The sequence below is a fragment of the Dromaius novaehollandiae genome, chromosome 10, assembly GCF_036370855.1.
Source record: "Dromaius novaehollandiae isolate bDroNov1 chromosome 10, bDroNov1.hap1, whole genome shotgun sequence".
Classification (NCBI taxonomy): domain Eukaryota; kingdom Metazoa; phylum Chordata; class Aves; order Casuariiformes; family Dromaiidae; genus Dromaius; species Dromaius novaehollandiae.
Genome location: NC_088107.1, coordinates 17,263,669 through 17,278,417, shown reverse-complemented (window position 1 = coordinate 17,278,417; position 14,749 = coordinate 17,263,669). Strand labels below are relative to the sequence as shown.

Here is a 14,749-nt window from a genome sequence, read left to right as displayed (position 1 = left end):
GAACATACCACAGTAAAAATTCAGTCTTAGTGACTGTACAGCTTGACCTACGTGTAAGCCTAGAAAAATGGAGACTTTTTGGTATGTGTTATACATAAGAACTGAAGCCTGGAGTTGCCCTGTCCCACTGTACTGCTCAGGTGCATAAGAAGGAGAGAAACAAAACAGTGAAGAAATAAACCTGAGTACAACCGAAAGTACACTTCTGCTTTTAGTTAAAGGTCTGTGAAAGCTTTAAAGGTTTCTAGAATTAAAATGCTGCTGATTTTTTATTAATGCATTCTGTGCTGCCTGGGGTAGGACTGGATGCTCATTGTGCTGCCCTTGATCATTTAAATACTTTATTTAAAATAAAAATGGGGGAAAAAGGCCAATATTTGAAACTTATCTGGGTTAAGGTTGTTTGGAGTGTAAGATGAGGATTCTGACTGCTTTGTTTAACACTAATTACAGGTAAAATTGTGAAGGGTTTTTTTATTTTCAAATAGTGCCATATGTGCTCTACCAGTTTTGCAAGTCTGAAAACCTCCGGTGGCTCCTGTACACCAAACGGTCTCTACACGCTTTTGCAAGAAGCAGTCTTTGCTCTCTCCCACGCTACTTTGCCTTGCTTTGGAAGAACGGCACAGTTTGCTCAGAAAGTGCACACAGATCTTGCACAGCAGCCAGGCTGCTGGGAAAAGAGCATGGAAGAGCCAGCGGAAGCCTGGACAGGGGGTCCGTGCACGGAGCCTCCTTGAAGCGTGGGCCTGGGTTTCCACTCCAGACCTGCTCGGGCAGGGCCTGGCAGCCTTTCCTGCCGTTGGCTGTAAGAGGGTTCTCTCCTGGCAAGGGACTTGAAACGTATTTTCACCTAGCTTCACAGAAAAGAAGTGGAGATTATAAATGTGTGACAGCCGCACAAGTACCGCCTCTGCTGCCATGGAGACATAATTGTAATAGTAGTCATTTTATTTTTGTTTTTCAATACATCATTGTTAATGAGAGGTTGTGTTTAGATTGGAACACATTCATCTTTGCGGAGACAAGCAAGAACAAGGCTTACTAAATGAGCAGAGTATTGCATAGCTAATAACGTGCTTCAGCACATCTTGTGTGGAAAAAAGATTCTTTTTAAGAGCAAGAGAGGGAGGTTGCATTTTATCTCCTTATTTTATGAATTCCTGTGATTCACTGTAGGTTTCATTTAGTTCAATTTTAAAATACAGCGCAGAGCTAAAAGCGTAGTTACATTTATTGCAAGAATGCAAAGTAATAACCGTGTTCCGTCACTTTATTTACAAATAAATCTTGATTTAATTGTATTCCATGGCAGATCATTGAGAGGATTGACCCTGAGTTAGCATTAAATACTGGCGGTAGGTGTTGATTATCGCTGCCGGTCTGACCCAGCGAGGCGTCCTAGCGTCCAGCACGCGCGGGTCTGCCAGTACGGGCCATTCCCCAGACTGAGAGGGAGGAAGAGCCCCCAGAGCCCCCTCCCCCCGGGGCACTTTAAACACAAGAGGGCATCAAAGCCTTCGGACTTTATGTATCTGCAGAGGTCAGCTGCAAAACACAAATGTTGAAAGGCCAGGTTGTTTCACCCCAATGTAACAATCAAGCCAGGAAGCATTATATTGAAGGATTTGGCTGAATTTTTATTCTTGCTTATCAACTTTGTCATATTTGAACTTTTCTTAAGTATTTCTCCTCGCAGTATTCATAAGTGATATGGAAATATTGGTATTGATACTGGATTGGATATTGGATTGATTGATTCATATTTAACAAAAGAAAAGCAGAAGGAAAGCAGGTGATTTCTCCAGGGAGGGAAGAGAGAGCTCATGGAGCAGCTGGGGGTGAAGGCAGAGCTGCCTCTTCCCGGCTCGTCAGCAGAGGCTCTGCCCCTGCCTCGGTGGGATCAGAGCACTGAGCTCTACCATGAGCCACCTCTCAGCCTTCCCCTAGGCTTTTTTTATAAATAAGAGCAATAGAAATTTCCACACCTGACCAGAGCATGTTGTCCATGTTTTGGCATCATTTCACATAAAGAAACTGCTGAAGCGTTGAGGACCACCAGAGCCACAGAGATAGAGGCGTCTGACCAGGTCACAGCCATGAGGAGTGTCTCTGTCCACTGCAAACGGACACCAAAGCCAACGTCAGAGCACCGCAGTTAGCAAACTGCATTGCTGATCCCAGCCAGTCTCTCCAGCTACTCTGTCCTGTCTGCAGCTTTCCAGGTGTAGCCAAATTAGGCAAGAAGGACTAGCTCCAAAATTCCTATAATATGTAACATAAACCAGGTTTCTAGGTGTCTCAGAGTCTGTTCAAACTATGGTACAGCATAGAGACATCACTGTGGCAATTTAAAATAACCTTGGGGAAAACTGTACTACAGAACCCATTGCTTATCCTGCTGAGTGTCTCTGCAGCTCTTGACAGTCATGCACAAGGTATTACAAACTCGCCTTACTCACACAGCAAGAGGGAGTGAGGCAGCACTGCAGAAATCCTAGTTATTCCTCACTGTGTCCTCAGAGAGAAAGGTGATAGAGCCCTCTTCTATAGAGTCCTCATTTTCAGATGTCCCTAAAAATCCATACGGTCCCCACTTGTGTCTATACAGAGTAACTGCAAAAGATCTTGAGAAAGCATGAGCTTGGCTGGGAGGATTACGTCGATGGACGTGAACTGTCTGTGCCTGTTGCTTCTCAAACGCGAGGAGCGTCATTACTGAAATGTCAGCACACCTACGCAGTCCTGCAGGCTGCCGTGTGCAGCAACACAAAAGCGCAAACTCTCTCCGAGGAAAAGAACATTTCTAGCTGGTGGGGTCGGAGATGGAGTGAGCACTCGAAAATCCAATCAAAATCCGTATTTGTATTTCCTTAGCTCAGTGAGTGGTTCAGCCAAACTTTCCATTGCTCGTTATTTTTTCTGTCTTCATTCTTGCATTTAGTACCATTGGTGTTGTGGGGTGAAAGGCCTGCTTCTTGCCTCCCAAATACTCTGCTGACTCAACTACGTAGTTACCAAGAGTAATTAGGGGGATGCCAACCACAAAAATACCCTAATTCTCACAGCTGAACACAGAGAGCAAGCGAGGAAAAGCCCTGAGTCGTCGTGCCGTGCAAATCAACGTGTGCATTGGTCTGCAGCTCTGCACACGGTTATCGCTCAGCTTCCCCTGGGTTACTCCATTAGGATGCTTAAAGAAGCCATAAGGAGACGTGTGACTGTGGGCCATGCAAATCTGGTTTCACGTCACTACCAGAGTATTTTGGAGAGATGAACTGGCTACGTTTCGTACTCTTGCGTTGCTGCCAATGAAGGGCCTTATGCTTGCGCTCGTAGCGCTCCCCAGTACAGCTGTCGTTCAAGCCCAAGTGTTAGCGGCCTGTCGTCTTTACAAACCAGGAGGTTGTTTCAGTTAACAGTCATGACTGTGCAAGCATAAATGGAGTTTGAATCTGAATGTGGCTGTAATTTTGTTTTTCTCTAGCTATTCATCGGAAATAATCTATTTTGATGTTTAGTAAATTAAAAATAAAATAAATTGGTTAACACATTAAAAAGCAGTTAAATATTTAAAATTTTAAGTTAGTTTTAAAAGATTTCTTTTTCTATATAAATGCTTGTACGTATATGGTCCCCTCTGTCAACCTGTTGCCATATCTTTTTCCCTTTTTTTCCCTTTTTTGTAACTTGGAGGTACCCTGAGGTTGGGAGCAGCTGGCTTGTCTAGCAGTCTGCTCAGGCGCACGGGGTGAGGCGCTCAGGGGAACCTGAAGGATTCAAACCAGGATCATCTAAATCTGCAGTACTCAACATCTGAATGTTCGTGTGTTAAAGCGCTGCTCGCAGAGAGGAGGCCTTGCCCGCAGGCCCTTGCCGGTGCTTTGCTCGGGTGCTGGCGGCGCGCTGGCCTTTGCGAGTGGCCGGCGCTCCCCGCGGCACCCGCTGCTTTGGGGCAAAGGCGGCCCTGGCTCCGGCCGGGCTGCGAGCGGGGAGCTGCAGCCGAAGGCCTCGCGGCTGGGCACCCCGGAGCCGCGCGCGGCCTGCGCCTAGCGCCAGCGGGTCACGCGAGGGCGCGACGGGTAGGACCGAGCCTGCAGGTCTCCCAGGAGACTGGAAGCAGGTGAAGAAGTTTAATCAGTAAAAAAGGTTGGACCATGCCAATCTAATACCTTACTTGTACTGTATGGAGCCACATCCCCAACTGATGCAAGTCAGTGTAACTCCACTATCTGAACAGAGAACCGTTGCAAAAGGAAAATACGGGGTCTTTAAACACTTCGTACAGACTTCCACAGACAGTAGCAAGCTCGTCCGTATTGGTCAAAACGAAAGATGCGGACTTGGGGATTAAGCAGTGACTTGATGTATTGCCTAGTACTTGAATATGACATAGAAATACTGGCATTTTAACTGTAAATATTATCTTTTAACAAAGAGAAGAACAACCCTGAAAATTAAAGGGAGCATATTCATTTCATTCCCCAGACTTCTGGGAATGAAAATCCGTGTATAAGAACAAGTACTAGTTAGTCAGTTCTGACTCTCAGAAATGATGCCAATTTTACTTTACTAGCTGATTACTAAGGACTAGTAATAATTACTAGATGGCATAAATTTACTAATTTTGTTCTGTTAGTAAGAGGTCCTGGGTAAAATGTGAAAGCTTTATGTTCCTGTGGTCTACTGCAGTCCATCATCACAGAATCTATTTTCCAGGACCTTAAGCATTTTCCATAGTAAGGCTGCAAACCTCCTTCGTCAAAATGAGTGTCATTAGATGTCCACTCACAAAAAGATGTGTTAGCTGTTATCCTTTTTTGGTTAATGGAGCATCCATACCTACACGGTTAGAAAACAAAGAAGTAGGTACTGTGATTTTATGATTATTGCTAATTAAGAGGATGAGAGAAATGTTAGAGAAACTAATTTGCTTTACTCATATAAAGATACACTGATTTGGATTACAACCGCAAGGTGCCTTAAGTGGAGGACTTCTCATGTGGAACCAGCAAATAGAACAAGTGGCCTGTTGTTCACATACAGTGAACATCTCTAATGTCCTCCAGTTGACTATTATTAGCTTTTTTATAGCATTTACTCGGTCTTCTTTTCCTTTGTGCAGACTGTTTTAAATTAGTTTAAATTCGTTGTTTTGCATTCCATCCTACAGAATATAGACTCTCTGTTTAAAATCTCTTTCTGGATATAACAGTTTGAGAAGGGTGGGTAAGAGAAAGATGTTGAAGAAAAAGACTATTAGTCATAAAAGTCAGAAATTATTAATTAAAAAAATTTAGAAGCAGAAGAAAGTAGACAAATAAATAAGGTTGCAATTTCTCTTAATAAATCAATCTGGGAAAGGTGTTGTTTGCTTAAAGATACCAGTTTGCAGAGTATTTTAGACGATGTTATTTGAAAAGATCTGTTGTTCATGTTTCATGGGGAAGCAGAAAGCTTTTATTTGCTGTTGTAATCCAGTAACTTTCATAGGTATTAAATCAATTTAAAATATTGGAAAACATATCCCAGCACTGCTCTGCTTTTCTAAACTGTAAAGAAGAAAATGTAGTAGTATGGGAAATGGCTGCATGATGAAAGTGAGAATATTTTCTCCCTTTAGGATGGAGGGAATAAAAACTGAGCAGCAGAGCAAGAGACTTGGAGAGACTTTTTTCTAATGTACACAAATGAATGCTAAAAATTAAAATAATACAGCTTTGATGAGCTTCTCCTACAACGATTGTTTACAAAGAGGCTGCTGAGGCTTGATAAACAGCTTAGCAACTTCTTTAGGGCCCTTTCTCAATGAGCCTGTTGATTTGGTTGCTGTATTCATCTTTCCAGATTTAAATTTCTTTTCCTTTGGGGAGTGGGAAAGTTTCTTTACAGAAACCTTTCTGCTTCTCTGAGTGACAGCACCATCTTTTTAAATTTTCAAAATACCTCTCATTACCGTTGTGTGTGGTGGGCACAGGGTATCAGGATGGAAATATTTGCTAGTTCTTAGAAGGAAAGGGTTAAATTGAATATGTGAGGTAAGAAAACTCCACTATATTTGGGAAGGTTTTCGTATACTCTCTCCCCTTTCCTATCTGCAAAGTGAGGATGGAGTGGACGAGCATGGAGACGAGGGAGAGCGGCAGCTGGGGGTTAGCGTGGTTCGCTTTGCTGTGCTGGGGGTTTGGTAGCTCTCCTCTGCAGGGGTCTAATTCCCAGCACATCTTTTATCAGCTGAGAAGCCAAGTAAGTGAGTATATGAACTACAGGGAAGCAGGATTGGTGGCATGTTTTGTTTCTAGCTTGTTAAACCAGTAATTGTCACCACAAGTAGCTGTTGTTCCCACCAGTATTTGCTGCTTGTTGTAAATGAAGAAAACTCATTTGTTTTATACTGTGAGGCTTCATTTCCTTCATGGTTGGTTTCTTTCCTAGCCTGTCAATCTCAGGTCACTGGGAAAAAAGCAGTCAGTTTTGTAGCAAGCAGAGCGAGCTGCAACTAAACTGCCAGTACAAAAAACAACTGTGGCTTCTCACCGACAAAGGGATTCTTTTTAAATGCACATAGGATCACAAGCTCCTTTTTGAATCACAGTAGGTCACACTGCCAGTCACTGACGGATACCAGACTGACTACCTATCCATTGATATTTGTACTTCAGTTCTGTATTTTTTATTAAACTTGACAACTCCGGAAGAATATAGCTGTGTAAAGCGCTCTGCCTGTTGGCCTTTAGCCATTTGTGTTTCCAATGGCCAACGGTTTATACAGTAGTTAAGGACATGGTTATAGCCGTGTCAGGAGTGTGGGGAAGAGAAAGTCCCACTCTTAATTGACATAGGAATGCAAGAAAAGCCTCCACAGTAAAGCTACAGTTTGAGTTTGGGGGAAAAAAAAAAAAAAAAAAAAAAAACAACCCACCATCTTTTGCTGTTCAGCTTACTCCACTCAGGGAGCTTTTCTGACGATGTAAGCTAGGCCTCTGTGAGCTGTGTCTGCACCAGCAGGGTTTACACATACAACAATCCTTTCCTGTGTGCTTAAGGCTTAAAAACAACATGCTAGTTTAACACATTCAGGCCAAATACATGTAGATATAATGACACCAGAAGTGTATTTACTTAAAGCTGGGGGGGGGGGGGTCTTTTCACAACCCTGTTTTGTTTTGGCTCAAAGTGCTTTTTTGAGCTCTTCTGTATTAGCATAGTTCTGTTAGCAGTAGTGCTAACAGTAACAAAACCAAACAAAGAAAATACCAGTTTTTTTCCTGCATATTAGAATAAACCAAACACTTAAGAAGTGTTTGAAGAACAGAGAGTTGTACAAAACTCCTTTGGAATGAACCATGTTATTGTGTCATGAAGCCAGAGTTTCCCCAGTAGCCCTGAGAAAGCACATGCTGCAACAGGAGATGATTGCCAAGGAGGGAGCTGCAGAAGAAGTTCATGTTGGACACTAAGTCCGTGGGCAGGAAGGGCTTTCCTTGAAGCCTGGTGTAAGGTTCAGCTGAAGCACTGTGTACTGTGCTGAACTCTGCAAAAATATGAGACTGGGGCTGCATTCAGGTGTGTTCAAGAGCTCTGTCTGGCGTTGAACAGACTGGCTAAGCTTTCCTGAACACATTGTGTTTCTTGACAGCAATATGCCAAAGAGAAAATAATCTAGAACAGGTCGATACAGAAAGTATAACCACAACTGGAGACTGCAACCTGCAGGAGCTGCCGCAGAAGCCGCAAAAGGGCCTGCTGCAAGGAAGGAGGAGGGAGCCTGAAGCGCCATCACACCCCACAGACCACCTGGAGCCAAGAGGGCCTAGGGGTTATTTCTGCCCACTCCTCCACATTGCCCAAGATGCATGGCAGAGACAAATGGAGATTGCAGGCAGCAGGAATAGCTGCAGCAGTAGCCCAGGCCGGGACCATCAGACATTCACAGAGCTCTGAAGCTCGCTCTGTCCCATGCTGTCCTTCATTCTCTTCAGTTCAGCTTCACTTCTTACTTTCTTCTGACCTGCCCTGGTCTCGTGACTCTCACTGCCCTTCAAATGCCTCTGGTTTTTGTTTTTCCATTTACCTTGACACATCCTAAATGAATCCAACTAGAAGAATCATGAAACTAATGTATCCCTTATTAACCCTGCATCAGTTGTTCTTTTTGTATTGTCCTTTGTTTTTACACTGTTCATATTGTCTGTTTAGACTGTCCAAAGACAGTCTTGCTTGTCTGTTTAGACTGGCTGCTTGCATCAAGAGTTGCCTATTACTGATGACTGCAGTGCTCAGGGTGAGGATATCCCCTTCTTTGACAGTCTGTAAGCTCACCCTTAGTCAGGATCACTAATAACAGCAGCATGCCCATATACAGCCTAAGTGGGATATTACTGTAATCTGGTGTATCAGACCACTGGGACTGGCTTTTAACTCACATCGAAGTTTTGGTCTAATGCTAGATGTGCCCTCCTAGGTCCCAGGTGTCCATGCGATACAGCCACAATCTGCATCAAATTTAATCTGCCAGCACCTTCTGGAATGGCCGCACTCTGCATTCTTCCCTCGCCTTCATTCGAAGGAGCACGCTCCATATCACTTCTTTTCTGCTCACCGGTATCTCAGCTGCCATAGACAGGATGTAACTGGCAGATTTTGCCTGTTGGCTTTGGTGGCACAGACACTGAAACAACTCACTGATGACTACTGCCTACTTGCACTTAAGCTAGTATTAACTCTCACACTGGAAATACATACCCTAGCTTTCACCCTTGGTCTAATAAATCTAAGACTCGCAAAAGTGTGCAGAGGAGCTATGAGCACTTGAACCTGGAGAGTTCTCTGTATGTGTACTGACCTTTAGATACTCGGTGAACAGTGTCTGGATTTTGGCAATCAGCAGCTTGTAAGGGAACAGAAAGCAAGCCACTTGTCATGAATAATCCCATCAATTTTTTTTATTTTGTTGCCTCCTGTTTTGTACTTTAAGCATCTGATGGAAAGATAATGGCGTTTTGAGGTTAACTATTAGTTTTAAGTAATTAACTTCTCTATTAATGACCATAGCTATCTGAATTCAGTAAAAATGAATACTGTATACCCACTCACATAGCGAGTTTGATCACTGCACATCTACGACAGAATGAAGCTTAAATTACTCACATGTGAACCAAAAAGATCTTACACTGCCTCTTACAAGCCTGGCAAACACCCACACAGGAATATCCACTGAAATACCAACCCCCTTTGATAGGGAACTGAACAGCTAAAGTGTAAGCGTATAGAATTTAAGAACCTCTTGTCTAAATAAGATGTCCAAAAATACAACTTGCATTTTGGCCAGAATCTCCCCCCACCAAGTCAGCAGCTCTTCAGTGACGACCGATAACGAGGACCTTTGGTTTACCCATCCTCCCAGAGACAGCACCTTGTGGTGGATCTAAGTATAGTTAAGGATTTAAAAGGCAACAAAGTATAAAGTTTGAGCTTTACTTTGAAGATTGCTTAGTGCTGAGAAGATTGGGGAATATTGACCAGAGCTCTAGGAAAGGCACAAACTTTAAATTTACTTCTTTTAAAAAGGAGGCAAAAGTTGTCTTTGTCCCTTGAACTACTTGTGCTCCCCAAGACTGGGCAGCCTTCCTTCACAGTCCTGCCTCCTTGCTGGGAAGGGAAAACTCCAGCCTTTTAAAGAAGTAGCTTCCTGCAAGGTTACAGACTCACCACATCCATGATCTGCATCAGGCTGAGAGTGAAGTAGACAGTGAGTGGTTGGGAATCGTTTGCCACCGGTCGTTCCAGAGGGTTGTAGTTTTTCAGCAGCTCCTTATACAGCTTCCTTTGAAATTCTCCTTGCAGGGACTCTTTAAACATAGGAATAGGTGAGCAATTAGGATTCGACACCAAAAACAAATGTATGTATGCTCTTTCCTGATATCAGATATTATGTAGCTACTAGTCTGTATGTTCCATTACCAGACAAACACCGCTGTAATTTACATAATTCATTAGCTATGACAACAAAATGTTATCCCAGATTTATTACCCTTTCTTTTTATCCCCACTCCGGGAGGGGGACTCCCTCCTTGCGCGTTCCTGGGCTGGCCAGGAGGGGTGAGGTCTAAGCGCTAGCGGTGCCGTGTCAGCACGGGCACCTTTGGCCCGGCACGGAGAAGTGACGGATCTGGGCGCCTCTCCTAGCCCAGCCGCAGCCGGAAAGGAGCACGCAGACACAGCAGAGCGCTTCAGCAAGACAGCGGCAGGAAAATGGCTACAGGTTGGGACAAAATCATGCGCTCAGGCTGCTTTAGGTTGAAACTCTTCGGGGAAAGTATTTTCGGCTTTGTTCTCCGCTGGTGCGGCTACAAATAAAATGGGTACCAGGTTCCCACCGGAGGTTTAGGCACTACATTAATATGCACAGTAATATTCAGGGATTTCTATGCTTTTACCCCCCCCCCCCCCCCGATCCAGGGAGGATTTTTGTTCTGCCGTTTCTCTGTGGTGGGAGAGGGAGCAGTCTGCATGGATGGGGCCGAGCAGACCAGGCGCAGAGGCAGCTTCAGGATGAGGAAATCTGGGTCAGCACAGGACCAGGTCTGCTGGATGTGTGGTCTGTCGCCGTCCCCATTCCAGGCAGACTCTCCTCTTCCCACTTGTTTCCCAGTCCCGGGCTGCCCCCGCAGGAGAGCCGCGGTCCCTGCCGCCGGCGGCAGTCCCGGTGCCTGCAGGGACTTTCCTCTCCGCCCCCGCCATTTGCGCTGTCCGGCCCCCGGTGCCGGGGAGCCGCGGGGGGCCCGGGGCGGCGGCGCGATGCGGCGGCGGACGAAGGGGCGGGCGGCTGCCCCGGCCCCCGCTGCCCTGCCCTGTCCTCCGCTGCCCTGCCCTGCCCTGCCCCGTCGCGGCTGCCGCTGCCCCGTCGCGGCCCCGCTGCCCTGCCCTCCGCTGCCCCGGCCCCGCTGCCCTGCCCTGCCCTGCCCTCCGCTGCCCCGCCCCGCCCCGGCCCCGCTGCCCTGCCCTGCCCTGCCCTGCCCCACCGCGGCTGCCCCGACCCGGCCCCGCTGCCCTGCCCTGCCCTGCCCCGCGCGGCCCGGGGTCACTCACCGCGCACCAGCGCCGCCGCCAGCAGCGCCGCCGCCAGCCCCCGGAGGCCCATCGCGGCCGCCGCAGCAGCACCGTCTCCCCGCCGAGCCGGGCCCAGCCGCGAGCCGCCCTGGCGGGGCCGAGCCGCCGACCGGGGCCGCGGGCAGCCGCCGCCGGCCCCGGGGAGCCGTCGCAGCTCGCGCTCGGCCCCTTGCTGCGCCGCGCCGGAGCTCGCCCTGCGCTGTGCCCGCTCCGGCAGAGCGCGGCCACGGCCACAGCCTGCGCCGCCGCCGCCTGCCTCTCCACGTGACGGGTTTCCCTGCGCTCCCTCGGGCTCGCGGGTGCCCGGCCGCAGGGGCGGGAGCGGAGCCGCCCGCTGGCGCTGCTGCAGCGCGGGGCGCCGGGCAGAGCCGGCCCCGCTTTATGGGCGCGAGAGCGGGGCCGCCCCGCCGCCGGGCAGCGCCGCCCCCGCCGCGGGCTCCGGGCCGCCCCGCTCCTCCCGGCCCGGCGCAGAGCCCGGCCGCGGCGGGGGCCGCCGAGTGCCGGGACCCCCGCGGGCGGGGCAGGGCACCCCGCCCGGCCGCCCGGCTCCCCGCCGCGCCCGGAGCGGCTCCAGGTGCCGGGGGGAGGCGGCCCGGCCCCCGCCAGCCGCAGAGCCAAAGGGCGTCAGCTCCCGCGGGGCTCGGAGCCGCCCTGCCCGCCCCTCTGCCCTTTCAGCCCGAGTGTCCAGCTGGTCTCGCTTGCCAGCGGTCTGGCTGCAAAGGGCAGGAGTTAGCCGTGAGGGCAGCGGAGGGACCCCGGGCCGGAGAGCGCCTGCCTGGGGCCAGCGGGAGGGGGGGCCGGGCCGGGGAAGCCGGGCAGGGCCGTGTGCCCGCGCCCTTCACACCCCCGTTCACCTCTCTGCTGGCCTTAGGCGGGGATTTGGCTTCAGTCACATTTTGGGGAGGAGAGAGACGTGCGCAAAATGATACAGCTGCTCAAAGCACATGGGGCTGTTAAACCGCCGGTGGAGACCAGGGCTGGGGGCTCAGGTGCTGGGTGTTGTGTCTGCGTAGGGGAGAGCACCCGTGGCCGCGGGGCACCGCGTTTAGCGCTTGGCAGACACGTGGCTGAGTACAGCGATGCCAGAGCTCCTGCCTGGCGCCGCGATAACGCACTGCACTTGGAAAGCAGGCCTAGAAAATTTAACAGGTTTTGTTGTCTAGTTCCCATTTGCAACTTAACGCACATTTCCAAGGCTGTGCGTGGGTCGTTGCTCTCGGTTCAAATCGGTTCCCCCAGCTGCACTTCAGGGGGAAGGGTACTGAAGAGTCTCCCCATTCATAAGGGGAAACCAAATGCTTGTTCTTCAGATAACCCAGCAAATGACAGTTTATTAGTCCACATTAATTCTCAGCTTTAAAAATCCAGGTGATCTTTTTGGCTAAAGCACTGGCCTAGTTTATGTAGCTGCTGTTTAAATATTTTTAAAGGTCGAGTGAAGGACTGAGGCAACCTGTGGAGCCCAGGACGCTTCCACGCTGTGTGTTTCGGCCAGTGAAATACAGCAGCGCCAAAGCAAACTGCCCTTTTCAGCCCGCACGCTGGCCCTGAAGCCAGCTCGCCCCACAGTACCAGGGGTAGCGAAACCAGCAAGTGGCCACGGTAACTCTCTAAAAGATGAGACCTACCGAATGCAGGGGCGGACACTGAGCAAGTCCTTGGGTGTTTCTTCTGAATCACTCCATCCACGTTGAGTTTATTATTTCCTTTTCATTTGTGTGTTTGTCTTCTGCAAGATCTTGTGACCTCTGTGGATCAGCAAGCAGTCAAGGACCAGTCACTGGGATCCCTGTGTTACTTCGCTGAGAAAGCGGGCGTTGCTGTCCCTGCGTGCTTCACCCCTCCCGTGGCCGCGCTCTCACTGCCCAGAGTTTTGCCTCCTCCTCGTTTTGGGAAGGAAACTCCCTTTCTCCCCCCCTGCTATTTTGACACAGGTACTTCAGATCCTGCTGGGTGCCCGGTGAGCAGTGCGAGTTGCCCAGGTGGGAAGGCTGCAGAGGAAGTCTGTGGCTCACGGCTGACATCTGCTGTCGGCTGCTGCTGGGCTGCGCTGCGCGTTGTTGCCGGCTGCCCCGCCGCAGCGGGCGGAAGGGCTGCCTGGCGCTGGCCGTGCTCGGCGGCACCAGCCAGAGCAGCCCAGGGCTGCTGCGGGACTCCCGGCCCTTCCCTCCGCAGCCCACCAGCCTGCATCTCCCTCCTTCAGCCTGGCTCCACACCTGTCTGTGTCCCCCTTGCTCCTGGGCCGTGTTCGCGGAGCCTTGGCCCCGCTCGGTTGCTGCCCCCAGCAGCAATCTGTTGGATTTTGGCAACTTTATATGAAAAGCACAAAACTTACTCAGTTTTTGAGAACAGATCAGTACAAATGTAGTTGCTTATTGGAAGAGATTAAAAAGGCAAACTCTTCAGGGGATGGGGCTGAAGCCCCAAACCCCGGTAGTATAGGAAGTGAAAGAATAATTCAGAACTATTTCTCTGATAAATCTTGACTTCTTTTTCTGTTGGTGGAGGTCTCTTTCTTACTTTTTTTTTTTTTTTTTTTGATGTTAGCAAATTAAATTTTACAGATACTTCAGAAATTCTGCACTTTAGGTATTCTCTAATAGCACTCAGCATTCAAACTCCTTGATTAAAGTGTGCTCTTTAAATATTCGTGGGCAGTTCAGTCAAATGCATTACTTCTGAGTGATTTCGCTCTCCAGTCAGAGAGCAGGCCGATTCTGCAGGGAATGCACACAAAAGATAGGACCAGCTTAAGTCTGCTTTCTGCAGACATCCTGGCTAATAGAAGTTGATTGCACCAACATTTATATGGATTAATTGGCAATGTTACTAGCAAAGAAAGGCAAATAAATACTATACTCAAGTCACCTAACAGCCTTGACTTGTATTACAAGTTAGTTTTGTGAAAGTACACAATATAAAATGATTTAAAAGAAAGATGTACAGCCTGCAGCACCAGAGGCTCGTTGCTTTGGCTGCGATGCCCACCAAAGACCCACTGTCCTCTGAGCGATAATGCTGCTTTCTGCCGTACACTATCCAGCCAGGTGATGCAGAGGGAGCCATTACCCCGCCCCATTACGTTTTTAAACACGACGATCACTGCAAACTCATTTTAAAGTTACAGAAAAATGGCTGTAGAAACTCTTGTGGGTCTCCCAGCCCACTTCCTACTTCTGGTTGTTTGCTAGAGTATAAACAAGCCATTAATATCAGTGTGTTTCGTTAATATGTTGGCCATAATTAGACAAAGTCAATTGTGCATCCATCTATTTGTGAATGCCCAGTATATTCATGGAGAAAACAGTACGCACAGATCATATATCTTCAGACAGTCAGGCGTAAAAATATGTTGATGGTAATTGTATTTATGTCAGTAGGTTGCCGCGTGTTTCTGCATCTGTTCAGCAAAGAAGTATAAAAGGCCAACACAAGTTCTCACTCAAGTACTGCTGCAGACCCATTTCGAGAGCCTGAGTGAGGCACAGAGCTATTATGGAAATGGCTACCAGCTTCTGAACTAATGTGTATATAGAAAAAAAACCCTCATCCTAATTATAAGATGTTTGTTTATACCTGAAGAGAACCCTCCCAGTTTCATTTATAAGGCTAATCTAGTACATTAGGCAATTAAAGA

General features: G+C 48.4%; 1 protein-coding gene and 1 long non-coding RNA gene across 4 annotated transcripts in view; one reads left to right on the top strand and one right to left on the bottom strand.

The window, feature by feature from the left end:
• The window catches only part of CHRNA7 (cholinergic receptor nicotinic alpha 7 subunit), a 46,733-nt gene extending 35,193 nt beyond the window's left edge, over positions 1-11,540 (bottom strand). For all 3 annotated transcript variants that reach the window (XM_064517459.1, XM_064517460.1, XM_064517461.1), the window contains exons 1-2: positions 11,092-11,540; positions 9,712-9,851 (exon numbers count right to left, since the gene is read on the bottom strand). In XM_064517459.1, coding sequence (XP_064373529.1) covers positions 9,712-9,851; positions 11,092-11,143 — 192 coding nt within the window. In that variant the 5' untranslated portion in view covers positions 11,144-11,540. The remainder of the gene's footprint in view (positions 1-9,711; positions 9,852-11,091) is intronic.
• LOC135329393 (uncharacterized) overlaps positions 1-14,749 on the top strand; it is a 194,514-nt gene that overhangs the window by 172,798 nt on the left and 6,967 nt on the right. The gene's annotated exons all lie outside the window — the stretch shown is intronic.